A 26,742-nucleotide genomic window follows, 5' to 3' on the forward strand; every position below is an offset into this window, starting at 1 on the left:
TGACCAGTAGTTCACTAGAGTTCTTACCCGGCTAGTAGTTCCAACCTTCCAAAGTCTCAGAAGATTAGTTGAGATGCGCATAAACTAGCTCGAACACTCTCGATCATATATATATAAGAAAAGTTTTGATAACAAATGATTAAAAATCCCTATTAAAATCTTCAAAAACCCTCATAGAGGGAATCTACGGTAATCATCCTAATTATTTGAGAAAAAGGTATACTCGGAAAGTTGAGGGGGTGTATTTAAGAATCAAGAGTGCAGTTTTTCAGGCCCAACCATAACCAAGAGGAGCTCAACAGATTATTCCCTGGGCCTCCATCTACATTGAGAATAACGGACTGGCAGAACCGGTTTTACTAGCACATCGTTCAATTACGGTGGGCTTAGAAGAACTTGGGTGTATTTAGCGCTGACGGAGGGCTCAAATTAGTGCGACGGCAACACAACAGCCTCGTACCACAAGAGTGTCTCATACAACAACATTTACAGGTCAACATTTCTTCCCTGATGCTCAAGGAATCATGTCTACTTCATCCGCCGCACCCTCTGATGATACCCAGCGGCCGCTTAGGGCCTCCCATTCTTCTATTAATGACCACGATGAGATAATGGAAGTTGAAGACGAAGTTGATGATTCATCTGATTCGCCAAACCGTTAGTTAATTTTACTGTTAATTGATGAAAAGATGATATGTTGGTCAATTTCTCGGTATTGGTATATGCGTACTATATTATGGATAGTTTTCTTGTTGTTGTTTTTTGTTTGATGTTAGCATATTAGAATGTTGTGAAATGTTAGTTTTTGTTATTTTGATACATTGGAGGATATTTGTTTGTTTATTTTTATTTTACTGGTGCAATGGAATTTTGGAGGAATGTTCACTATTCTGATATAATTCATTGTTTAAGAAACAAGTGATGGAATGTTGCAAATAGAAAAAATGCTAGCTTGGTGTGTTTTCAAGAATGAAATTATGAAGACAATTAGAAACAATCCAAATTCTGAAAGCAGAAAGAAGTCATTTTTGCCGTTTCCTTAAAAAATCTTTTCGGAGAACTCACAAAGAAAAATGTTTTTGGAATTATAAGCTAACTGTTTTCTTGTAGATTTTTTTTTTCTGTTTTTATATCTAATCATTTATAATATTAAAAATACTGATACTATAAGCCAAATTTATGGATTGAATCCTAGTTTATGCAAACTGCAAACTAGATAGGTCGCTGACGCCATACAATCTGTGCTGGATATCCGGTTGCTGATGGAAGTTTAGTGATATTGAGGGAGAATGTTTGGTAGTCACGTAGCTACTCAAACTGTCTTGAAACCAAGCTTTAACTGTCAGAATGTTTGGTAGTCACGTAGTGATATTGTGGTTAATTATTGGGTTTTAGATGGTATTTTGGGAAATGTTATTGTGTTTTGTTTAAGCAGAAGGGTGTTAAGTGATGATTCTGTTGAAGAACAATGACTGAGGCAAACTTCCCAATGAAGTATTCTGTTTTGTTTAAGACAGATGATTTATTTGCATGTAAGTTCAGTATTTAGCATGCTCGGACTGTCAACACATTCTTGCTAGTGATAATGTTGTGGTTGAAGGCTGAACTCATTACGAAAATTTTTGTAGGGTTTCGAAAAGTTGGAATCATGTAAGTAGGGTCTTTATCATGTTCCCTGTTTTCTTGTGAGGCTTATTCTTAAAGAATATATTCCCATTTGCCAATAGTTAAGCTTAACAGACCTCTTCATGCACAAGTAGATTGATCACAATCGCATTCATAAAACATAACAACAATATAAACTCAACCTTTTAATATTATTGTGTAATGGGGAGGTTCACCAAGACTCCATGTGTTAAGCTGATAGGTTACATGCCCAACAATAGATAAGGTCTAACAGTTATTATTGGAAATGAGGTGATTGTTTTACCTTTTCCTTGACTTTGCAATTCTGTAATTATGCCGGGACGTGGGTTCACACACATATAATTTTACTCAATAACCACTTGGCCTGATAGTCCAATGTTGAGTTCTGTTTTATACTTCCTGAGAGTCATTTTTAAGACCTGATGTGGTAGTCTGTTGGCTGCAACTTTTCCAAGAGAGGATGATTGCTATTTAATTCTTGATTTTTTCTTCTTCTCTGTAGATCTTAGTAAAGAAATGGAGTCAGAGGGGCAAAGCAGCCACTGGGATCAGGTTGTCTCAAGGAAAATCTAAGTTGAGGCTACCATCTGATGTCCTTGCTGTAGAAGAGAGTAAAGGCAATTCTAGAACTTCATGTTCTTCAAATAAGCATTCAAAAGACAAAGGAGGTGTCATATGAAATCTGTGAGGAATCTAAGTATCCAAAATCAGGGAAATATTTGGCTTGGCTAAGGACAATGGTAGTCTAGAATGAGATATCTAAGAAAGATATAGGAGCTGTTCAAAAAGGAGAACCCCTGAGATTATGAAATGCATATGATTGTGAGGCTCGTTTTTGTGATAGTGAGATATATGGATGCTGAGACACCAGTCCCTGTAGTGTTACTAGAAAAAATGTGGCTGCAGCCATCCCAATAAGAGACCCTTGGTGAAGGGCTTCGAGGAAGAAATTAAGCAAATGGACATGCATCAGGGATGATATGCGGAGAATGGCTATCAAGGTGTGTTGATACTAGTTGGTATATTCTTTTTTGTAGTGTCATAAGTTGGGAAATCTTAGCTTACACTGCTTATTGTCTCCTTTGTGGTAGTAAACCTTTCTGATATTCCAAAGATAATACTTGAACCAGTTCCTACTAACAATTAGGTATTCCAGATCGGCCTCTCCTGCAGTAAGGACTAGAAGTTGGTCCCCTGGTGCTGAGATTAAGGATGGAAACAAACGCCCAGTAGTTATCTGTGATTCGTTACTAAAGGTGGGCATCAAAGGAAATTCATGTAGGTTTCTTCATTTGAAAGATGTATGAAAATACAAGCCAACAACCTGAGAAAGATGCAGTGCTGCAACTTGAGAACAGATGCTCAGTTTGATGAAGGTATATAATATTTTCTTGTGTGATCTTCAAGAACCTTCTCTAGCAGCATTTCTGTACAGCTTTTCTTGTGTCAGGTTGACAATTATAATGATAGATCAAGATTGCCTTGTTTTCCTGAGCCACTGGCCTCTTCTGTGAAATAATCCTTCATTGGTCTTCCGATTGTCTTTGGAAAGGATCCTGCCGCAAGAACTGGGGGAAGAAAGCAAAGGATGCCTCAGTTACAGGAAAATCATAGATTTTCATCACTGCGAGGGGAATATTTCTCTGGGAAAGAACTCTTCTTCCCAGGGGGTGGGCTTAACCGGATGCTCGGGCTTATCTCGTCATTTAAGGATGGAGGAAGAGAGTGTTTAAGACAAAATTGGTCGTTGATGGATTATAGAAACCATGGATCATTGTTAAGTGGAGGCAATTCTCCTATGTTCAGGAACAGCTTGCTTCCTGAGTATAGATCTCTCCAAGTAGATAGGCTTAGTGATTATTCTTCACTGAGCATCCTTGAATTCAAGTGAGCTCTGGTCCAACTGGTGGCAATGTTGCCATCTCACAATGTTTCAGACTGGATAGATCATCTCTGCCTTTAATTCTTCCTCTTTGAATGCAAGTCTCTCAGTGCTCAAAAGCGGTTCTGGTGTGATAGAAAAATGCCATACTTCTAAATCGTCTTCGTTGCTAAAAGCTCTTCCCCTTCTCTGGTTCTGAACCAGAAAAACCACTGCTCTCTGCTGATATAAAACAAAAGTATCATCCACATGATTGGGAACCATCTCTACCTTTTCGACCATCTTTTTTTATCGATCTATACAATATATCTTCTCCAGGAAGTCGTATGACCCGCTTTCATGATGGCTTTGACTCACCTAAGATAGGAGACGTTTCTCTTAAAGTTTCTGTCTCTATGTGAAGGCATCCACTGTACACACACCACATCATCAAATATATGGTTGATTCAATGTGTCTAGGACCATTGTCCCAAATGCACTGGCGACAAAGTTCTGTATCTTCTCAATGCGGATTCATGAGAATTTGTTGGACCAGAAATTGCCATACACCTGGAAAAGATTCCATAAGGGGGAGAAGAGGCAGTGGGACATCTGTTGATTTGCAAAATGTACATGCGCAAAGAAGCTGACCTCTCATTTCCCACTGTGTGAAAGTATTTCAAAGTCAAAAAAACTTGATACAAGTCATGATAGTAGACAACAAAATGATGGTCTCAGATGCAATAGGACTGAAAGCAGATAGGTGAGGCAAAACAGTGAACGATCTTGACACACTCAAAGGGGATGTGCAAAGGAATCAAAAGCAATGAGACATTCGTTCTGGTCTTGTCATTTTGTTAAAGAATTATTGAAACCACTTGGCGAGAGGGTAAGCCTCAACAAGGATGCACATAACAGAATAGCAAAAAGCAGTTTGACAAGGTTTCCATGCCTTACAGCCCACCAAATTCCAACCACATGAATCAGTTAAGCATTATCTTTCTCATCCCAACCAAAAATTGCAAAGCTTATTGAGTGGAGTGTCCTGAGTTCAGGAATTATGTATACTAGAGGACTGTTGCTACTAGATTTTAAATGCATTTCACAGCATCTGACAGCAACTCTTTTATTTGCAGGGATGCGTTGATAAATATGCAAATCTTGAGATGCCAGCCCATTTTATCTTTTGTACAGTTTCTTACTCGTTCTAGTAATTGGTGAAGTATGATATTTTGTTTGAGGGCAAATTAACTTGTAAAAAATTGAGGTTCAATTGTGATTTTTGGAAGTTCTTATGAGATGTTTCGCTTTTTACAACATTCATATTTCATTTTATTTGATTGATTGGGAATTATAGTAAAAATATCTGCTTTAGTTTCATAGTTACTCTGCCATCACATTATATTAGCCTTTTAGCAATATTTTAAATGGGAGTTTTGTGTTTAATAGCTTTCCTGGTCACTTAAACTTCTTTGTATAACTTCTCTGTTACTACTTTGATTCCTGTTGAACTGAAATGAAAGTATTTTTTGTTTCAAAGTTGGTGCACCATGGTCCTGTGTTGTGCTATTCACTTCTTAGGCATAAGTACCGAATGACCCTGGATGTAAATTTGCATCATTGAGACACCATTTTCGCAAATGGACCTTTCAAGTTGCTAGAACTTCTGAACTTGTTGCCTAGAAGCTAGCAAAGTGCTAAATCATTTAAGGCCGAATATCAATATGAACTTTGTATTTCTTTAAGATAGTTTTAAAACTATGTTATTCTAAATTTATGATTCAGGAATGAGTTACAACGATGCCGGAAATTGGAATATATATATTGTTTCTTTACTCTCAATTGGTGTTTTCCATTGATTCTTTCGTTTGGTTTTGGAGATTCCTTGTTTTATAGATGATAGTTGCCTGTTGCTTTACCATCATGTTAATACATTGTTGAGATATTTGTTGAGTGAGGTATTTTGCGTACGACATGCCTTTTGTCAACAAATGTAGTTTAACATCATTGCTTGGTCTTAGTGATTTTTCGACAAATTTTATGTAATACTTTTCTTCTACATCCACCTCTAGATGGCTTGATCTAGGATACTAGAGTTGTTGCATTGTGATACAGTATCTTTGATGAGAGGTTTGATCTGTGGTGAAGACAAATACACTCACCATGAGGAATGGTAGTACTTGTTGGTTGTTTGCTATTTGTAGAGAAATATGAAGGAATATTACACCTTTAAGTGAAATAGAGCTACTGACCATCTTAGGGTTGAGTTGATTTTGTGCTAAATTAGATTGTTGTTAACCTGAATAGTTTATGTATAGGTCATCCAATAAATTTCTGTGAAACTCTTAATCCGCATAAGAAAACTACCATAGAAAATCCTTTGAACATGAACATGAACATGTTTGCTTTTGACTAACAGGATGAGAAGAAATGAACCATATAACTTTAAAATAAAGTATATAAGATTTGGTGAACCTTAAGGTATTGCGATACCCTAAAATAGAACCTAAACACAATGTTGAAAAACTTGAAGGTATAAATTTATAGCTAGTCATATCCATTCCATGGATGTTTTATCTGATCTGAGGTGAACCTCAGAAATCTCTAATCCTAAAACATATGCTTGTAACAGCTGTTATACATCCGGACACATTGTGTGTGCGCTGAACGATTGAGCAGACTTGAAACTATAATAACAATATAGGGGGACCATTTACTCTCTCTGTAAATGCCGGTGTCGGACTTGGGAAAGAACTTGTGTGTGTGAGTTTCTTCATCTATCTAACTACAATAGGCGTGAATTTAAGTCTCAACTAAATACAACCCTCTTGACAAAAATGAATCACTAAAAAATTGCAGTTGCTTGGTGTAAAAGAATGGAAAGAAGAGTTTCACGGGTTACTAAGACCTGAATTTTTTTTGCTGACAGGTATTGCTTTTTGTGGTTGGCTTGGCGGCATGGAACATTCCCGGCATGGTGAGACAAACCGACTGAAACAATTTTCGACCAAATAACAGTGCAGCGCCCGCTCCTTTTTTGCTTGGGTTTCTCACTTTTTGATGGTTGTTTGTAGCAGGGCTGGTTCTTTGTCTCAGACTGCTTCGCTTGATGTAAAAGTGCCTGTAATCGGAGCTGAGTATTGGGGATTAACATGTCATCCTGGGAACTCTTGTTCAAGTTATGAGCAGTTGAGTTGGGAGTAGCTGGAGTGAACTTAAAGTTTTGATCTTGTTTGTGGTTTTTGTTAGCATTAGCAGAAAGGGAATTTGGTTTCTGATCTTGAATACATACAAGATCAGCAAAGGAAGGGGACTCAACGAAACTGTTATCCGCTCCAGCATCGATTGGAATCCTGTTTTGAGGGAGGTTCGCCATTGATGATGTTGCGTAATTGATTTAACAGGTTCGACAACTTATATACTGGTAAGTTAATGTGATAGATGGATTGTGTTTTCTTCATATGTTTTGTTTTTTACCATGTCTCCATAATTAGATGCAGCTTATGTATGGGGGGATTTACCAATGAGGTGGTAAATAAAATAATAAAGGTGATGACACAAGTGTATTAGGATTAGGAACAGGTGATTGGTAAGATTCCTTTAGAATAATCCTTTGATGCTGGAAGTTTGCAAACAATGGATTTGGGCTATTTCATTTGTATTTTGCTGAAATATGATTCCAAAAATGGTTCTAAGTGCTGATACGTACGAGATTAAGTAGTAAAATCATGTGAGTGGCGGGTTGTTATCGTTCTCTCAGTTACATCATGTCATTTTCTTGGTGGCAATAGGCAAAATGTTAGGCTTCAGCGCTTCCCATTGCTCGAGGTTCGGCAGTAAAACAGTTTATTTGATTTCTTTAGAGTTCTGCAGACTCTTAATCAATCTCATGCATATTATTTTTGGATTTAGCCAGCCGGATGAATTTATCAGAAATCTAATTACTAGAAAAGAAGAGAAATGATCTGTCATGGGAATTTCTTGAATTATTACTCGTCATATATTTGAAATATTATCATAAAATCATTTTAACATTAATAAGTTAAATATTTTTTATTGGATAACAAAATGAAAATTAAGAGTAGTGCTAGTGCTACATGCTTAGGGGTGCATAAGAGCCTAGCTGAGCCGAGTAATGGCTAGCTCGAGCTCAGCTCAAATTAGTTAAGCAGTGGCTCGAGGTTGAGCTCGGCTCGATAAGAAAAAAACTTAGCTTGAGCTCGGCTCGGCTTGACTCTATTTAAGTATGAGTCGAGCCGAGCCAAGCTCGGTTAAACCTGCAAAAACCAATGTAAACTGCTTATGTCTTCTGCTGTTCACTCAAGCAAAAACTCAAACACTTAGGGTGCAAACTTTCATCCAAAAAACAAGCTCTAAAATCATTCAAAGCAATCCAAAAACCAAGCTCTAAAATCAACTTCTACAAAATCCTTTACAAACAGCCCACACCAGGAGCACAAAAGGCGAAACTCTATACAAAAACCCCTAAACACCAACAAACAGAAAAACAAAACTAGCCTAGAAAACAAGCACAACAAGGCAACAAAACCCACCAGCCCCACCGAAACCCCCAGGCTCCTAAGAGGTTGACATCAACTCCACACAAAACCCACCAACATCGCCAAAACCACCTAGCCTACTATCCCTCTCCAGCCACTTGCACACAAAACATAGCAACAAGCAAACAAAGAAGAAGTCATCTGGTGGTTGCTCAATGAAGGGTGGCATCTCAAACTCTGCGGTGTGAAGAAGTGAAGATAACGGTGGTGGAGGTGGAGGTGAAATAAGCTTGAAGGGAAAATGTATCTGTTTTAGGGATTTTGCAGCCCAGTGTCTTTGTTTTAGATTTTAGGGTAAATCTGATCTTAAGCGAGCTGAAACGATCGATCGAGCTCACGAGCTTCGCCGACTCGAATGACAACACGAGCAATTTGAAGATCGCGAGTAGTTTAAATCAAGCCCAGAAAAGCTTGACACCTTTCGCGAGCTTGAAGGTGAGCTCGAACTCGTGAACTACTCATCTTTTGATGAGTCGAGCCTGAGTTCGTGATGAGTTGAGCCGGAGTAGCTCATGAGCTACTCGGTTCGACTGCACCCTTATAAATGCCCCCACCAGTTATTTTTTAAACACCACTCCTAAATACCCTATTAAAATCTTTTATGGCATGAGTAAACCACTTTTTCCCACCCAAGGGGTGCCTTAATAACATGTTTTCACCCAAAAGTTTTAAAATACCACTTTCCCACCTAACTTTTATATTCCGTTAATACCCAAAATATATTTCACTTTTGACATTTTTCTACCCAAAAGTTTCAAAATGCCACTTTCCCACCTAACTTTTATATTTCGTCAATACCCAAAATATATTTCACTTTTTTAGTCGGTGTTCGGCGAGTTACTAGGAGCCAGAGTAAGAGGGTTTTTGTAGAGTGGAGGCCGGTAGTGGCCGATTGAATATTTGCTATCAAAATCAGTTAAAAATCATCTAAGAATAAGAAACATAGCTTTGCGGTGGTTGATAATCGATAAGAAATCATGTGCTGGAGTGAGAGAGATTTTGTAGAGAGGAGACTAAATGTTCAAATGGTGGTGATGGGAGAATTTTGCCGCGGAAATTGGTTTGAATCAGTTTTGGGTAGTAACATAATATTAACTTTGGGTGAAAAAGTGTCATTAAGGCAAACCTTAGTTGGGAAAAAGTCATTTACTCTTACGATATTTATACATCTAAATAAACTCTACCTAATTTCAAAATAATCCTACTTGTTACATTATTCTTTCTTCTCTTCATCTCTAAGACTCTAAAATAAAATCTTAGATCTTGTGTCTCCCTTTGATGATCATATATTCACCTCTGTAAAATCCAAAGAGTGGTGGAATACAAGAACTGTATATGCAAATACAATTTCTGCTTATGAAGACGTTTAAGGCTTAAAATTAATAATAATAATGAATAAACTAAAGAAATGATAGAAATATTTTGAGTAACAACACAAGCAAGTAGGAGAAAAAGAACATGTACCATAGTTGGAAAAAAATTGATTTATTAGAATATGGTTTGGAGGCTTTGAGAACTGAGATCTTATGAATTTAATTTGAGTATGGATCTCTGTCAAACAAAATTTATTTTTCTTAACCTTAAAAGGAGTTAGCTTAACAGTTAAAAATGTTTGCTCATTTTATTAACTTTCTGGATTCGAACCACTTTAGGGTCACTTACCATATCCGTGACTTACTTTAAAATATTGAGTTTGTAAGGTGTTTAATAGGCCTTAAGGATTAGTTGAAATGCACACCTAAACATCCCAATCATCCAAAAAATAATAATTATTTTTCGTCTTCATTAGGTTTAAGAAGATAATAGTTAGGGCTTGTTCTATGTTAGAGAAATCCTACTTTGAATTTGGGAATTTGAAATTGATTATGGCTAAAACGTTCATCTATTGGAATGCAACTACTGTAATTTCTTTTCAGCGTTGCTCCTAAATTGATTTCTACCTCGCTGGATCTCCTTTATTTTGAAAATAGAATACAGAAGTAAGGTCTAACCCAACTATGCAATGGCTTCTTGGTGATACTAACAGAAGTAGTATCACAAACCTTACCTTCATAGATTAGGGTCTAAAGAGATAAAAATATGGGGAGTTTAAAACATCACTCTTTCAAAATATAAGAGAAAGAGATAAAAAAAGAAAAGAAAAAAAAAACAAAGTGATGTGAAAGATGACTTTTAACTTTTGGGCAATTGGAAGTAATTTTGATCATAATTTAAGATTAAAATTGTGATTTACTTTTGTTAATTTAATTAAATCTCAACCAAACCAAGTATTTTTGTTCACTCCTAAAGCCTTTGATATTCATAATACGGATAGGCGCAAAAACACCACCCGAACCCGACTAGAACCCGGAGACCCGCTGTTCGCTGGACCCCTTCGTACACTCCGATATAAAAACCATTCAGGATAGTTGTTCATCTTAGTCGAGAATCATCGTTGCAACTGCTTTTAAGGTTATTGTACTTATGATTTCCCTCTGATATGGGTTTTTGATTTAGGGTTAGGGTTTTTACTTATTCCTTCATCTCTTTATTTATGGCTTAAATTAGGCTTATCGGTATGTTATTAGCTGCATTTTATTATTTTTGCTAATAATTTGGACATCAGTAGGTTTTTTGATTTTGTCCGTCATGCATTTGGATCTGTGTATGAATTCAACTTCGAAAGCGGGGATCTTGTAAATGCTTTGTATGCAAACATACTGTAAAATTTATTTAATTTGTTGTGAGATTAAAATTGTTACACTATATTGTTGTTTGGTTGAGCTTTCCCTGTACGTCGATTCGTGTAGAGTTGTTTCGTTGAGTGTGTTTGTGTTGGGCTGCATTTGCAGGTGTGGAATACCGCAGTTTATCTGTGGTGATTAGCTATTTGGTACATCTATTGAACATGCCGAGTCGAAGGGATGTATTCCCCCTGTGAAACAAAATAATCCCTCTTTTTATGACCATGCTAGTGATCCATGGTTTAAGAATATATATAGTTCATCTGAGGAGGAAAGATCCCATGAATCATGTTTAAAAATCGATATGGTTCATCTGTGTGGATTTTTGTTTTTGTGATCTTTGATAAAGGCCTTCTACCTATTTTCATTTTGTTTTTATGCTTATTAGTTTCGTGTCTCTATATGAGTTTGGTGATAAAATAATGTGTTACAAAATTATAAGAATACTTGTTCTTGTCTTCTATAGCTTGGTCTTGGAAAAAATGAGTATTCTTATGAGAGATCCACCATTGGTATAGGGACAAGTGGTTCACTTTTGATGCCAATTTCTTTTGGAATATCAGTCCTTCTTGGAAATATAGCTTTGCATGGTCAAGCCAGCTCCGGATATATCTAGAAATCTAGTCGTGAATTCTAAGGCTTTGCCTTGAAGGACTTGACATAGTGAAAAACAATTCTAGCAGCAAGCATAATCTCATCAAAATTATCAAGCTATGTCAAGAAATAGAAGCTCATGTTCATGTTCTTTGGAACTTGCTGTGAATTTTTAAAATAATTTTAGGAAAAAAACTGTTGGAAATCCCAAAGAAAATTTTGGTAGCAGTCACCAAAGTTTTTGCTTGCATAAAATGTGTCAACATAGGCCTAAATGTATTTGGTATGCTCGTTGTTCTCTGTTTGTTCGTCATCTTAGAGTTCTAAAGACTTTCTCTTTGTATGTGCCTTCACATGACGAAGAAAACAAAGTTGACAGTTTACTATTTATCATTTTAACTGTTGTCATTTATTTTCTTATCAAGTTGTCATGGAATCAATCGTTTTCATACTTCAACAAACTCTTTACCTGATTTGGACTAGTAGTGTCATACAATGTTGCTTATTGTCTTCTTGCACAATCTTTGGGGTGCTTGAATTGGCTTCGTCTATTTAACTTCTGCCCTGAGCTCCTCCTGTTCCAGTGTTTCACTTTGCATCTTACTTCTCTTGCTCCCTCACTGCAGGTTTAATAGGTGATAGCTTCTAAATTGTACTAAATCTTAAAGCTATTGAGACTTCACACTCACAACATGGCATTGGCCAGAATTGCTAGGAGTGATTCAGAAGGTCAGGAGGTGCTTAGGCGGTTACTCACTTCAGAATAATACATTATGTGAGGAGTACCCGCATTCAAATATTCCTTACCTTCCCTTGAAAATGTCTCACCACATAGCAACCTATCATACTTATTTAAACATTAGGAAGGCAGAAGTTCTTTGGGTAATTGGAGCAGGGGAATCAGGACAACCCACATTTTCAATCTCAAAATGCAGAGAGAATTGTGGAGGAGTCTGAATCAGAATATGAGGAAACAAGGTATGCAGGGCTAGAAGCGACGAAGCCAGGTGAAAAGCCAAGGTGGTTTCATGGGACAGGATGGGGTGCATGCCAGTTCCTTAAGGACTGTATACGAAAATTTATGATGTTGTTTGCATATCTCCAAGGGATCACATGGTCATCACACCTTTTCTGCTCAACTTGTGTTGGAACCTGGAATTCGCTCTGTAGCTGAGAAGTTAGTCAGTCTTCGCACTGGCATTGTCCCTGACAAACATGAAGTGAGTGACTTCTTCATCCACCATTATGTGTTAGTTAATTATTATTTACACTTACCTTTTACTTCCAGTTTGATGGATATAAATGCAGTATCATAATATAACTAACGTTTAACTGTGATTCACTAATTGATGTTATTGGCGATATTATGTTCATGTCTAATGAGGTCAGATCCCCTCTGCTCTAACAAATTATTTCCTCCTAGATACATTCTGATTGCAACTGGTATCGAATGATACACCATAGAAGTCACAACTTTTTGGAAATTCCATTTTCCTTAAAACTGAGAGGACTTCTGTTAATGGAAAATTTTATGTGATTGAGTTTAACAGAACCAATGATTGGTAAAACTCTAGAACATGAAATAAACTATGAAAGTGTTCAATAATGACTGATCTTGTTAAGGCAGTGCTTTCCTGCAATTCAGTAATTCAATAGAGGAATAGTTTGTTCATCATTTATCAAAAGCATTGTAACTTTAACGAGAAAACACATCAATAACAGATGACATGAGTTCCTTCTACTATACATTTCAGAGAATGATGCAAAAGTCTCTGTATAATTTTGAAACAGGTTGCTGAAAGGCAAGGGGGTTTGTTTGACAAAAAGATTGGGAGGCAATATGGGAGCAAGGCATTTAGTGATCCAATTCAGCAAAGGATTGTTGATGGAACTAATAACGAGATTGTTCGACCCTTATCTCCTCATCTTCCTATTTATAAGCCACAGCTTAATTCGCAGTATCAATTTTGAATAGATATCTGGGGCTTACCTAGCCGGTATAATTTTGTTTATTATCTTCTTTATCTGAAAATGGGTTCGATTTGCTTCACCTATTATGGTTTTACCAATTCCTCTTTTATTCATCGAAGCTCGACCTAATCTTCCTCGAGCTTAGTGCCTTAGCCCTGTCCTATCATCTGTTTAAAGGAGTTGGTCATTTATGGACGGATTTTTCCGCATTTACCAAGAATAAAAGGGGAAGAAAGCATTTCAGCATGGCATCAGTGGCCGCTACAAGGCTTTGCTGGATCTAGGCCAATAAAGGTAAGGGTTTTAAGTTTTAGATATTGAATACTTAATGGTTGTAGGTGACGAAAATTTGGGTGATTTTGCAGGATGCAAAAGGCATATGACTTTAAAAAAAGGAATATAATGTTGTTTTGTCTGTACCTTTTATGTTTCTTGTAATTAGCTGGAACCAATTTGCTAAAAATGTGTTCCAAATGTCACCTCGTGGTGCCCTTTTAGAACCATTCTTTAATTTTACTGTCCCAGTGGATGATTCTTTATTCATATGTTCTACTGGGCAATATGGTTTAAGTATTAAAAAAGAAAATAGCACCATAATTTGGATGTGATTACTATGATGATTTTACTGAATTTATGGAATACCAAAAACTCAAATAAATTTTGTTGATTAATGAAATTTCAAATTTAAAAAAACATTTTTTTCTGTTTTTGATTGATAAAATCTGAAGTTGCTGTTATTGTATGTGTGTACTTGTAAGTTGATTGATTCAATGTAGTTCCTAAATGCCATACCACCGCTTCAACTTCCATTCAACCTTCTATTATTAAAACAATACCCTGATAAAGCATTTGATCCCTTTACTCATATATTAGGAAGGCCTTTTACGTTAACAACACTGCAATATGTATTAGTTGCTTGTAGACAATTCAGGAATATTGTATTATTGGGACTGTTGTATAAGATCTGTTTGATTGAATTTGAATAAATTAGTGGGTATGTTATATAGATTACTGAATTGTCATTCTTTTTTTATTTTTTTTTTATTATTATTATATAAATTATTTTTTTATTCTCTTATATTTGAGAATTTAACTAAAACATTCTACAATAAAAGTTTAAAAATTAATAAAAACACTTTAGTCATCAAAGAGAATAGTCGATCGTTTGTCACTATCGTTTGTTGGTAGTTGTTGGAATGGGTCGATTGTTCTTTGATCTGATTGTTTTTTATCAGATCTATGAATGAATCTAACCAGAAATGACTAGAGATCTGGTCATTAGCAACGGCAAAGATAAATGGGATTTAGAAAGAAATTAAGTGGAGCTTCAATAACAACACTCTATTGCCTGATTTCTGTGTTGGGTAAGTAGGGTGAATATGGCAGAAGTATCTGGATGAAATGGGTCATCTATCTGTCAATTTTTTAGATATGGACTTTGGTATCCAAACTTTATTCGAATTGACTTCTGCATGACATTTTCCAGACAAAACTTTATTAAAACAAAATATGTATTAAAAAAAAAAAAAAAACCAGAGAATAATTTTATGCTAAATTTTAGGTCATATTATTTGATCATTATTTATGTCACAAAGAATCATGTTTGTTTATGATTGTATAAGGGATCTGTTCCGGAAAAAGACATCCAGTAATGTTAAACAGAAGTATCTGGATGAAAGGTAATTAAATATCTAAAGTTGGAACAAAATTTTAGTAACTTGTTCTACGTTATAATTGTTTACGCTAATTAAATACCTTATATTCTAAGTCAGGACACACCCATAAGTTTTGACTCATTTTTTCTTTTTACTTGCTGGATGGAACTTACTAGACACTGACTCTAATTCCTTATTAAAATGACAATTATGTCCCTAATCTCTTAACCAAATCCACATTCCTCCCATGCATTATTTATTGGCTATATTATCAGAAATTAGATTAACATTTTCTTGCTAAACATCACATTATTATCGCAAAATTAAAAATTTAAAAAATATTACTTTTATTTTATTACAATTTTTCATTAGCAGTATTACCATTACATAATGAGTAAACAACCTTTTTCCACCCAAATAATGGTTTAATGACATTTTCTCATTCACAAACTTTTAAAATACCACTTTATTATCCAAATTTTATATTCTAATAGTGAACAAAGAGTAAAATTGATCTAGGCTGTTGGGTTATTGATGAGGGGAGGCCGATAAGTCTTTTGGTGGTAGAAGGTTAGATTTTGGTGGTTGTGATTTATCAGAATTTGACTTGGGAGGGGTAGCTGTGTAAACCTAATCGCTCGATTGTTGGCAATTGGCTAAGTTGGAGAGAGTAGGGTTTGAGGGGTTTTGGTAAGTGATTATCGGAGCAGAGAACGATAGTGGCGTGGGATCACAACGATGTCAGAATGGAAAAAAGAAAATAAATTTTGATAGTAAAATAGTATTTTAAAAATTTATGGGTGAGAAAGTGTCGTTATGTCATTATTTGGGTGGGAAATTGGGTTAATCCCTTTTAGCTAAAATAATAAAACTCTCCTTATAGAAACAATAGAAACTCTTTTTGTATTTCAACATTTTTACGTTAAAATAAATAATAAAAAGGTAATTAGATAATTATTCATCAATCCATTATTCTATAAATTCCATCAATACATTGATTATGGGGAAATTTTTATTATTTCTATCTTAAGAAATCTTTTGTTATTCAATTAAATCTTGGGACGAGAAAACCCCTTAAATAACTTACGATAAGATTTGAGATCATCTTTTCATTTAAAATACGGAATTGTATTTAAAACACTATAATCAGAGATCAACCGAACGATGAATTATGAAAGCAGTGGGTTCCACATGTCAAAATCAGAGGTCATGATCCATCTACAGGGACCCCACGTTGCTCTAAAGAATGCGACAAATAATTGTAAATTAAGTGACACTTGTGAAGAGATCCCACAACTACTCTCTCTAGATCTGGAGTGGATATTATTATGCGGGTCCCTCCTTTACTCAGTCTTCATCCTTATCCATCTATTTTCCGATTTCCACTACGTCATTTACTACATCCACTCACTACACAACAATAAACTATGCTTGGAAGTAGTAAATATATTATTGGAAGAATAAATTTATAATAATGTAAGAGATATTTAGGTATCTATGTTTCTATATAAACCAGTACGGTGACCAGATTATCAGTGTACAAGAATAGAAGACAGTTTAAAATACAAAGTGAAGATGCTGCTGGATAAGCTTTGGGACGACGGCGTTGGAGGCCCTCACCCTGAACGTGGCCTTGGCAAGCTCAGGAAGATCACCACTCAACCCTTGAACATCAAAGGTATATATATAAAAACTGAACTTCGTTTTTACGTTCGTCATCAGATAAAATCTTAAGTTATGTTTATGTGATGGTAAACTGACGGGTATTAGATGGTGAAGGAGAGTCAAGCAGGTACCAGAGATCTCTCTCAATGCCCGCAAGTCCAGCGACACCGACGACTCCAGTGACACCAACGACACCAGTATCGGCGCGTAAGGACAACGTGTGGAGGAGCGTGTTCCACCCGGGTAGCAACCTTGCCACTAGAGGCATCGGGGCTGAGGTGTTCGACAAGCCCGTCCATCCCAACTCCCCCTCTGTTTATGACTGGTACGTACACAGCTCAAGTTTTCATCTTGCATGCCTGTTATATCCACGCGCTTCTTGTAAATCGTAACTATAATTTGATAAGATGGAAGAATTGATGCTATGTTTGGTAGCCGAGAAAATTATTAATAGTTCAAGTTAGCAACTTTAATGTTTCGCATGCTTTATCTGTTTGTTCTGTTGTTCAAGTTTAAGGTTTACAACTGAGCAGAAGAGGTTTTTTTTAATATATGTTGCTTGAGCTTATAATTTTTATTTTCTTACATGATTCCATTTAAAAGGGAAAAAGATAAAAAAGAAACAGTTGTGATAAATAAATTAAATATGAGGCTCAATATATGTTTTTGTTTCTTACACCGTTTTCTCAGCAACCAAACAAAGGCCAGAAGGAGGGAGGAAAACGTGGCAGTCTGCCTGATGAGCGCGTTGAAATAGATCTTTTGAGTAATCACTCAATTCACTCTTTATGTAGTATAATAAAAAGATCAACCACAGTGGCTACTTTATGATCCAATAATTCCAGCAGTTGTATTTGTTTACTTTTTTTGTGTAGCGATGGAGAAATTAACTATGATCAATATTAGATGGCTGTGATTTATTTTGATATTGGTTTGTTTTAAATGAGATACCCACTAATATGAAGTTGGGATGCATGTGATAATTGCAGGCTCTACAGTGGCGAGACAAGGAGCAAGAACCACCATCACTAAGATGAAGTGATGATGATGATGGGTTACCAACTGATGTAAATATGGTCGTTTTGTTTTGAGTGTTGGTGTCGTTTCAATGGTATTGTGTAACGTGTCCTATGTAGACCGAGTAAAACTTTAGTGAGTGGTGCTACGATGTGGAGTATGGGGACATGTGTGATATTGTTATTAAAATAAAAGGGTGAATTTTGTTAAACTTTAATTAATCAATCAATCAAAATCTATGGTGCTTATCTTTTGATGATGTGTAACACACTGCCACGTATGATGGATAAGGGGGCCACTCTTTCCTTGCTTTTCAAAACCATTTTTGGATCAATGGATAAAGATAAAGTAGGGGCATATTTGATTTTTGGTGTTCTACGTATAAAACGAACCTATTTGTTTTTTTTGTTTTTTAAATTAAAAAGTAAAAGAATGAGCCTATTTGTTCGTGCTAATTTAAAATGTGAAAAAACGATTTAAGTCTCAAAATCAAATTCAATAAGATAGTTTTATAACATTGGATTTATTATTTGATTGTTATCGAGAACAAATTTAATATTTTAATTTAATTTAATTATATGAAAAGAGTTGTGTGGTATGAGTTATTATTCAGCAATTATAAGTTTAATTATATTCAAGATATTATTGATAAAAATTCAATTTCAAACAATATTTTTAATACAACTGTGTTTCGCGCTTCGGATCCTATAGTTGTCTTCCAAATTTGAATAATGTTTTCCTCCCACCATGAAAATTATTACTTTTTAATAAATAAAATCATATCAAACGAAATATAAACACTTAGATTATAATGGTTGGCTTTATCAAATTTTAAGTCCTTATCTTGTACAAAATCTATGAACATTCAAAACTGCATGAACACTTAAATTGTATAAAATCTATGAACATTCTTTAAATAGAGATCGATGAATATATAAACACTTGAATAATACGTGGAGCAACGCATAACCTGTAGCCCACCATTCATTGTTAAGATATCCTTCTACTATCTATGTAAAAAGATGCGTCATATTTTTTTAAAATATTTTCTTAAAAGAGATCAATAAATATATTAATATTTTCGTTCATCTTTTAAATTAATACAATCTAATTTTATTAAACAAATTAGAGAAAATGACTTTTATCATAATGACATAGCATACTCATTCTATACTAGACTTTATATATATATATATATATATATATATATATATAATATATATTATATCTATCTCTATATAATTTAAGGTGATTAAGAATATTTAAGAAAAATATATTTTGTTATAATATTCAGAATGCATATACATAAAACATGAATATACGAAAAATATTTTTTTTACAACTCTCTCTATTTTATTCACACAACATTCAGATTAATATACAAAAAATATTTTTTTATCTAGCTTTCTCTTTTTTATTCACACAACATTCAAATCAATATACATAAAATATTTTTTATTAAGCTCTATCTTATTTTATCCACACAACATTCAGATCAATTACAAAAAACATTTTTTATCCAACAACTATTATATCACAATATGAACTAGCATATTCATTTATTGAAAAAAAAAATGAGATAAAAGGGTATGCCTTTGTATGAAAATGTGTTGAAAATCGATGTTTTGCAAACGGTTCTTACACTTGCAATAAGAAATTACGCTTGCAACATTAAGTGATAAAGGTCTGATACAAGAAAAAATCATTTACTTTGTAATAAGGGATTACATTTGCAACTTTGGGAGATAAAACGGGTATCTTTGCATTTTTTTTTTAAAAGCAATTTAATTATTACAATAAATTAATTCCAACTTTCTAATAAATTAATCCCTACTTTCCAAACTTTATTTTTGGAGACGTTAAAGTAATAATTACTTCTCTCTCATTGATTTATAATGTTAATGGTATAAATTGTTTTCCCTAAAAAAAAAAACAGGGTTTAGGTGCCAAAAAAAAAAAAAATTACTAAAAGGAAAATTCCCAAAACAATTTTTGATCCGGATCAATTGATGCAAATATCGCTACTTTTTTTAATATTTTTTGTGTAACTCTATTATGATTCATAGTTAATAGCTCCAAATTCCAATGCTTTTTTTTTTTTATGAAAAGACGTTAGATAATCTTTTCTTATAAACTTTATTTAATAATTTCGATATCGTAACTCTCGATTAATTAGTTTATGATAGATCTCACTTGAGTTTCACTTAATAAATTATGATTGATTAATTGTGAACTGTCATATGGGGTCATGTGGAGGTTGTGAGTGTAATATTATTTTTTTTATAAGATTTTTATGATTTTTACTCTCCTCCTCCGTTTTTGTTTTGATCCAAATAATAATACAATGCTACTCATCTCATTGATTATTCAATGAGAGTATAACACTTGACCTAATTTGATACAGGTTATATATATAATTTTTTTTTTATCGGGATTTTTAGATCAATTTACGTATACCTCAATTAATTCTTGAAGTTCATTAAACACCTCTAAAACCATTGTCCCATGTAAGCCACAAATTAAATTTATGGTAGGTGGTCCCAAGTTTGAATCGAAGAAGTCAACGAATGAAGCAATTTTTTTTTACTCTTAGGCTAACCCTTTGGAGTTTAAGTTTGTATATATTATCTATTCATATTTCACTAATAAATTAATAAGTTATAATTTTTAATAAATTTCATAATGATCAATTTATTTTTATATTAAATTATTTAAAAATTTTCACTTTCAAATAAAATTTACAATGATAAATTTATTTCCATATTAAATTATTAAAATTAACGATAATTTTTCTATTTTTCACCAATACTTTTGACATTTACTGTTATCTTATAACCTCTAATTATTTTATGTTATTCAGATTATTATTTTAAAAAAATTAATAGAAGGAGAAAATTTGCAATGTAATATTTCAGGTTATAAGCAATACAATAGTATAAGTTTTTACTGTTTCATATATAAATTTTTTTTTTTTTTTCAAAGTATTGATAGTTATTTTGATATATATAGTTTTTGTGTTCCTTAGCTATATTATCTTATTGGAATTATTTGTAAGAATTTTTTTTAGTGTTAATTTTTTTTTTAACTTTAAATTTAATTATCTAAAAAGAACGATATGAAGGTACCTAGCATAAGTGAAGAGAATGAAATATTAGCTTTTATAAAATATAAAAGGACGGACATTTATGAAATTTATAGGGTGTCATAAAAAAAATTAATTTTAAAACTTTGAAATGGGGTATTTTTCAGTCCATCAATAGGGTGCCAGTAACTCTACTCTTGATTATAATCTTGGGAAGTGATTTTTACCCTCCATCTAATTGATCTTCACCCCCAATCCCCATGACTAAGTCCATCTCTTCTATAATTAAAAAAAAAAAAAAAAATCTGCTGATACAAAAATTTGCATCAACTACAGTGATCCGATCGACCTTGACGGGATCAGAACTGATGTGTGCGTGGTTATGGGTAACCAGCAGTGAGTAAACAATAATGGCTGTAAAGTAAATGACAAAGAGATTTTTAAAGTGGTTCGGCGAGATGAACTCCTAAGCCTACGTCCACTGTTTGTTATAATTGTTGTGAGAGCTTACAATGACAATCCTAGAAATGTTTTCTAACCCTTTTCTCATCGTTGGAGGGGGTTTATATACAAAGTTTGTACAAAGGAAAGAGCAAAAATATAGGGATTACAATTAAGTTTGAAATGCAATTCCGATATTCTCGAGATTGGGTGTTGTGATTGCGCAAAGATTGTTGTCAATCTTATTCTTCTCGAGATATCCAGGATCTAAGATTATTTGCAAATTGGTTGAATAGCTGCAAGGATTGGTTGTGACTAGCTTGTGCTAAGTCGACCTATGACTCGACGAGCTTGTGCTGGGTCGGACAATCGGTAGAGTCGAGCTGGTTTTGGATTGAGTTATTATCCCATAATTCTCCGAGCTTGATGGAAAAATCACACACAACATCTGCCCCTTAGTGTTCGATGCTCATTTTGAGCTTTGAAGACTATTGCTTGATTTGATATCAAGCTCGACATTATCATTAGGGCATTGAATGCAAATTCGATCGAACTTCGAGAGTCGGACTAGTGCTCAGTTGACGTATTCCACACTTGGACCTTCTCTCTTCTGCAACACTCTTGACAAACTCAGAATTTGAAAAGGAATGATAGTTGTGTAAATTCCATGCGGTCGCCTTTGACAGTTACTTTTCGTTGCGCGTGGGCAACAACAACTGTCCACGCGCGAAGTTGAGGCGACGTGCGACGGTGGTTATGATCATGGAAGCCTAAGGGTTCGTCGTCCCTCGCGGATAGTTGACACGTGGCCACGTCCAAGGGTCGAGATTGCTCGACGAATGGAGGGTCGAGATTCACTATAGATCGACGGCTACAATCGAGCCCCACCCTTTTGTCTCCCATGCAAACCACTATAAAAGCGGGCGAACTCATCAGAAAGCTTACTCATCTTGCCAAAATTCTCAGACGTTCTTGTTCATTCCATCACTGCTTCTTCATCTTCACGGTGCTTTTTCCAGCAAAAATATCTCATTCTCTTATTCTGGTAAGGTTTCTTTTACCTTCCTTTTGTTGTTTTCCTTATTTTCGAGGTTGAGAGTGGCCATTGTCATGGCCACATTGAGTCTTTTAGAGCTTTATTAGGGTTTTTAAGTCTATCTTCGGCGGTCCTGGGTTTAAGAGGGGTTTATCATGGTGGCCTCCAAAATCCTTGGTAGGTCGTGTGCGTTTGTTGTTTGACGTGAGCTATCTCGGGTGCCTAAACTGAAAGCAAAGTGTGGATAAGTCGCAGAGTTTTTCAAGCTCTGACACTTGTTCGCTTCTATTTCAGTTACCCAGAGGCGAGCTATAGTCATGTCTTCGTCCAGCAGCCACACGATCGATCGCATGTTTGATCACTTGCAGGCTTGACAGTCCTTGGGGGCATAATCCCCAAGGTTTTTTAGGAGGTCGTCATGCAGAGCTCGGATCCTGACGCGGCAGGCTTGTCCGATCATGCCTCTGTGGAGTTGGCTCAGTCAAAGCGGTCTCCAGCTCATAGGCTGCGGAGGCAACCGCAATCCTTGATTGATATCGAGGATCTGAGACTTATGCGCCTCAGCTCAACTTGAGGGTTTCGGGGAACCTTTCTCAGAGGAATCTCCCCACAGGTAGGGGTGTTCAAAAGCGGTTAACCGAACCGGTTAACCGCTTTTTTGAACCGAACCGGTTTTTCGGTTCGGGAAAATTCCCAAACCGAAACCGAACCGGTTTAGAGGGAAAACCGGTTTTTCGGTTAACCGAAAAACCGGTTAACCGCTTTTTTTAAAGCGGTTAACCGGTTTTGAACCGGTTTTCCCTTTTTTTTATAAAACTTATTTTTTTTTATTTTTTCTTAAATTAAATTGTAAATATAAATAATACATATCCAAATAAAAATTAGACATTCATATATATCCATTGACCACTACTAACGATACATTAAAAATATTATTATTTTTTATTTAATATATAATATATAATATTATTATTTTTTATTTCATATATATATATTTTGTAAAACCGGTTCAAAAAACCGGTTTCGGTTAACCGCTTTTTATTTTTTCCCGAACCGTTAACCGAACCGGAAATTCGGTTTTTTGAATTTTTCGAACCGTAACCGAACCATTTTTTCGGTTAACCGGTTTTCCGGTTCGGTTATCGGTTCGGTTACCGGTTCGGTTCGGTTTTTGCATTTTTTTGAACACCCCTACCCACAGGATAGGTGGCGACCGTTGAGACCCTTTTAAGGTGTGGGATATCATTTCCCCTCATCATTTCATCGACAAAGTTTTGAGACGATTCTACATCGTTCCTCTCCAGCTATCCGTAAACTCGTACGTTATAATCGTAGGTTTGTATATAGCATACATGATTATCGAGTTGGGCGAGCCATCTTTTGAGGAGCTCGTCCATTTGTATAGATCAAATAAGGGTCAAGTCCAGACGTGTTACCTCTCCAAGGCAAAGAAGATACATTTCAATGGGCTAGCCAATGTCCTAAAGAAGGTCTCGTATTGGGACTATCAGTTTTTATTTTATGAGGTTGGGGAGACCGGCATCTTTGCTTCGGAAGCTAGTAAGATTTTGACCACCAATGTGTGAGAAGATAGTTCTCAAGCTCGATGGTTAAGCTAACCGAGTTTCTTTGCTTTGTAGTTAACGTCAACCAAAATTTTCTACCCGCTACGAGCTTACAGAGTCTTCAGCCCTTCAGCAACCTTTCTGATAGACAGTGCAATGTTAACGAGATTATCTTACTTCCTCACTTGAGGGCATACGATTTTTGTGAGGATAATGTCAAATTCTTTACCATTCTTGAGAAAGGTAAGTACTTACTTGCTCGCGTTTTTTTTTTCTTTTGTATAGGCAGGTCGCTTATTGCTTGCTTCTCTTTTTTGCAGAAATGTGGGCCGAGAAACCAAAGGGTTTCAAGAAAAAGGCGGCAACTTCTGTGGCTGCCTAAAATCGCCAGCTGCTTTGGCGATAAAGTAGCCTACTAACGTCGCTGACAAAAAGCGAAGCGGGGGTAAACTTGGGGGAGGCCCAAGTGTGAAGAAGTTTGTGATTGCCTCGAAGGCAGTTGGCGGGAAAGGTGCCATTGCTTCACACCCGTATGATAAAGAGAATGGGGTTTCTGCTGTTGAGCTTCTGGCTGTCGTTTTGTAAGACCACAATGCCTCGGGCAATTATTCAACTCATCTTCCCTTCAGGGCGTTGAACTTCTTCTTAATGGTGTGCTTGATAACTTTGTTCACAGCCTCTACTTGACCATTGGCTTGAGGCTGATAAACAGCAACAAAACTCTTCTTATTACCAAGCTATTCGCAAAAAGATCTGAAGTCTTCACTGTCAAACTGGTTTCCGTTGTCGGTTATTATAGTGTGAGGGATTCCGAGCTTGTCTGACTTGATGGTGGCTAAAGGCTCGATTTCTACCCACTTGGTGAAGTAGTCTACAGCAACCACTGCGAACTTAACGTCCTCCTTTCCTTGGGGTAAATGGCCTATCAGGTCGATACCCCATACCGCGAATGGCCAGGGGCTTGTCAGAGTAGTTAACTCTTAGGGCGGAGCTCGCGGAACATCTGCGAACCTTTAGCATCTGTTGCATTTGCACACATAGTTTGCTGCATCGTCAAAAACTATTGGCCAGTAATGATCCTGATGAAGCACTTTGTATACCAGAGATCTACCTCTTGCATGGTTCCCACAAATGCCCTCATGGATCTCTTTGAAAACATAGTTCGCATCCTCATGGTAGACACATCGCAATAGTGGTGAATTGAACCCACACTTATACAATTTGTCATTGATGAGTGTGTATCGAGTTGATTTTGCGCGGAGTGTTCTGGCAACATTTCATCCCTTAAGTAGGCAATGATTGCGTCCATCCAACTGTATCTCCGACTTGTCACTAAGACTGGTTCTTATAAAGCGGAGATGCTTAGACTTGGGAGGAACTTAACTGGTATCGAATCAGTTTTCTCTCGGCTCATTGCAGAGGCTAAAGCATTGGCTACTGAATTCCTCTCCCTTGGGATCTGAAGGACTGTGAAAGATCTAAACTGCTCAAGCTCGGACTTTACTAGTTGGAGGTAAGATGCCATTCTGTCCTCATTCGCCTAATACTCCCCAGTAATCTGGTGGATTACTAGCTAGGAGTCACCATAAATCTTGATGGACTCTACCCCCATTTCCTTGGCAAGGCGGATCCTTGCGAGTAATGCCTCATACTTAACTTCATTGTTAGAGGCAGCGAACCCGAACCTTACTGTGGCTCTGACCGGGTTTTCTTTGGGACTTTCGATCAAAAGCCCCACTCCTGCCCCTTTCTCATTTGAGGAGCTGTCTACATACAGAGTTCACTACCATAGGTTATTGAGCTTTGGCTTCTGCTATTCGCTTTCACTTGAGGTGTTTGCCTCAGGCAGACTTATTTCCCCTTCTGGTTGACAGGAGAATTCCGATATGAAGTCCACTAAAGGCTGACCTTTGATTGTCGTTCTTAGGATGTATTTGATATCATGTGGACTCATTTCCATCGTCCACTAGATCAATCTACCCAATGCCTTGGGCTTTTGCATTATCTTCCTCAATGGGAAGTTTGTCAACACATGAATGGAGTGCACTTGAAAATAAGACCACAGCTTCCTAGCGACAATGAGAAGGACATAGGCGAGCTTCTCCATTTCGGAATACCTCGTCTCCGCATCGAGCAGTCTTTTGCTCACATAGTATACCGACCATTGCACCCCCTTCTTCACGTACCAAAGCTACGCTGGTAGCGGACTTTGATACCGACAAATACAGCAGTAGTGGCTCGCCCTGGACAGGTTTTGATAATAAAGGAGGTTGTCCCAGATGTTCCTTCAGTTCCTGGAAGGCTTTCTCACACTCCTTCATCCATTTGAAACCCTTCTTCCCCTTCAAGGTCTCAAAGAATGGTAAACATCTGTCCGTGGCTCAGGAAACAAACCTGCTGAGTGTGGCCACACGCTCTGTTAAGCTCTATACCTATCTTATGTTGGTCGGGCTTTTCATGTCTAAAGGAGCTTGAATCTTCTCTAGGTTGGCTTTAACACCTTGCTGATTTACAAGGAATCCCAAGAACTTTCCCGAGCTTACTTCGAAAGCACATTTTAGAGGATTGAGCTTCATTTTGTATTTTCTAAGGATGTCAAACATTTACCCTAGGTGCTCAATATGGCTTTCGGCAACCTTTGACTTGACGAGCAAGTTGTCGATGTACACCTCCATAGTTTTGTCAATTTGATTGGTGATCATCTTGTTCACTGTAATAGCCACTACTACTCAAAAGATTATAATGAAATACATATAAAATAACATAAAGAAATTGGGCCCAAGTTTTTCTTTTATTAAACATATATACATACTCTTTACAAACATATGCATTTTTACACAAAATATATATAACGTATACAAAAAGTCATCAAAACATCAGGGACAGTGTAACCACTCCTCCTCGCACGCCGACATCCATCCGACAG

General features: G+C 36.1%; 1 protein-coding gene and 1 pseudogene across 5 annotated transcripts; both read left to right on the forward strand.

The window, feature by feature from the left end:
* The first annotated feature begins 2,457 nt into the window (after positions 1–2,457).
* On the forward strand, positions 2,458–3,930 carry LOC116137413 (annotated as a pseudogene).
* A 12,579-nt stretch (positions 3,931–16,509) lies between these two features.
* On the forward strand, positions 16,510–17,817 carry LOC116137418 (auxin-repressed 12.5 kDa protein-like). 5 transcript variants are annotated; one of them, XM_031423103.1, is made up of 4 exons: positions 16,510–16,688; positions 16,790–17,000; positions 17,366–17,441; positions 17,665–17,774. In XM_031423103.1, the coding sequence occupies exons 1-3, from the start codon at positions 16,586–16,588 to the stop codon at positions 17,430–17,432; spliced, it is 381 nt and encodes a 126-aa protein (XP_031278963.1). In that variant the 5' UTR covers positions 16,510–16,585; the 3' UTR covers positions 17,433–17,441; positions 17,665–17,774. The 5 variants fall into 5 exon arrangements, with proteins under 5 accessions (XP_031278963.1, XP_031278961.1, XP_031278962.1 ...); XM_031423101.1 differs by having other exon boundaries at positions 16,511–16,688; positions 16,781–17,000; XM_031423102.1 differs by having other exon boundaries at positions 16,511–16,688; positions 16,781–17,000; positions 17,366–17,432; positions 17,665–17,773.
* The last annotated feature ends 8,925 nt before the right edge of the window (positions 17,818–26,742 follow it).

The sequence above is a fragment of the Pistacia vera genome, unplaced genomic scaffold (genome assembly GCF_008641045.1).
Source record: "Pistacia vera cultivar Batoury unplaced genomic scaffold, PisVer_v2 Contig324, whole genome shotgun sequence".
NCBI lineage: Eukaryota > Viridiplantae > Streptophyta > Magnoliopsida > Sapindales > Anacardiaceae > Pistacia > Pistacia vera.

Coding starts and splice junctions, on each gene's coding strand:
- LOC116137418 (XM_031423101.1), top strand. CDS start 16,586: ATGCTGCTGGATAAGCTTTGGGACGACGGCGTTGGAGGCCCTCACCCT. Junction 16,689..16,780: donor TCAACCCTTGAACATCAAAG/GTATATATATAA, acceptor GACGGGTATTAG/ATGGTGAAGGAGAGTCAAGC. Junction 17,001..17,365: donor TCCCCCTCTGTTTATGACTG/GTACGTACACAG, acceptor CCGTTTTCTCAG/CAACCAAACAAAGGCCAGAA.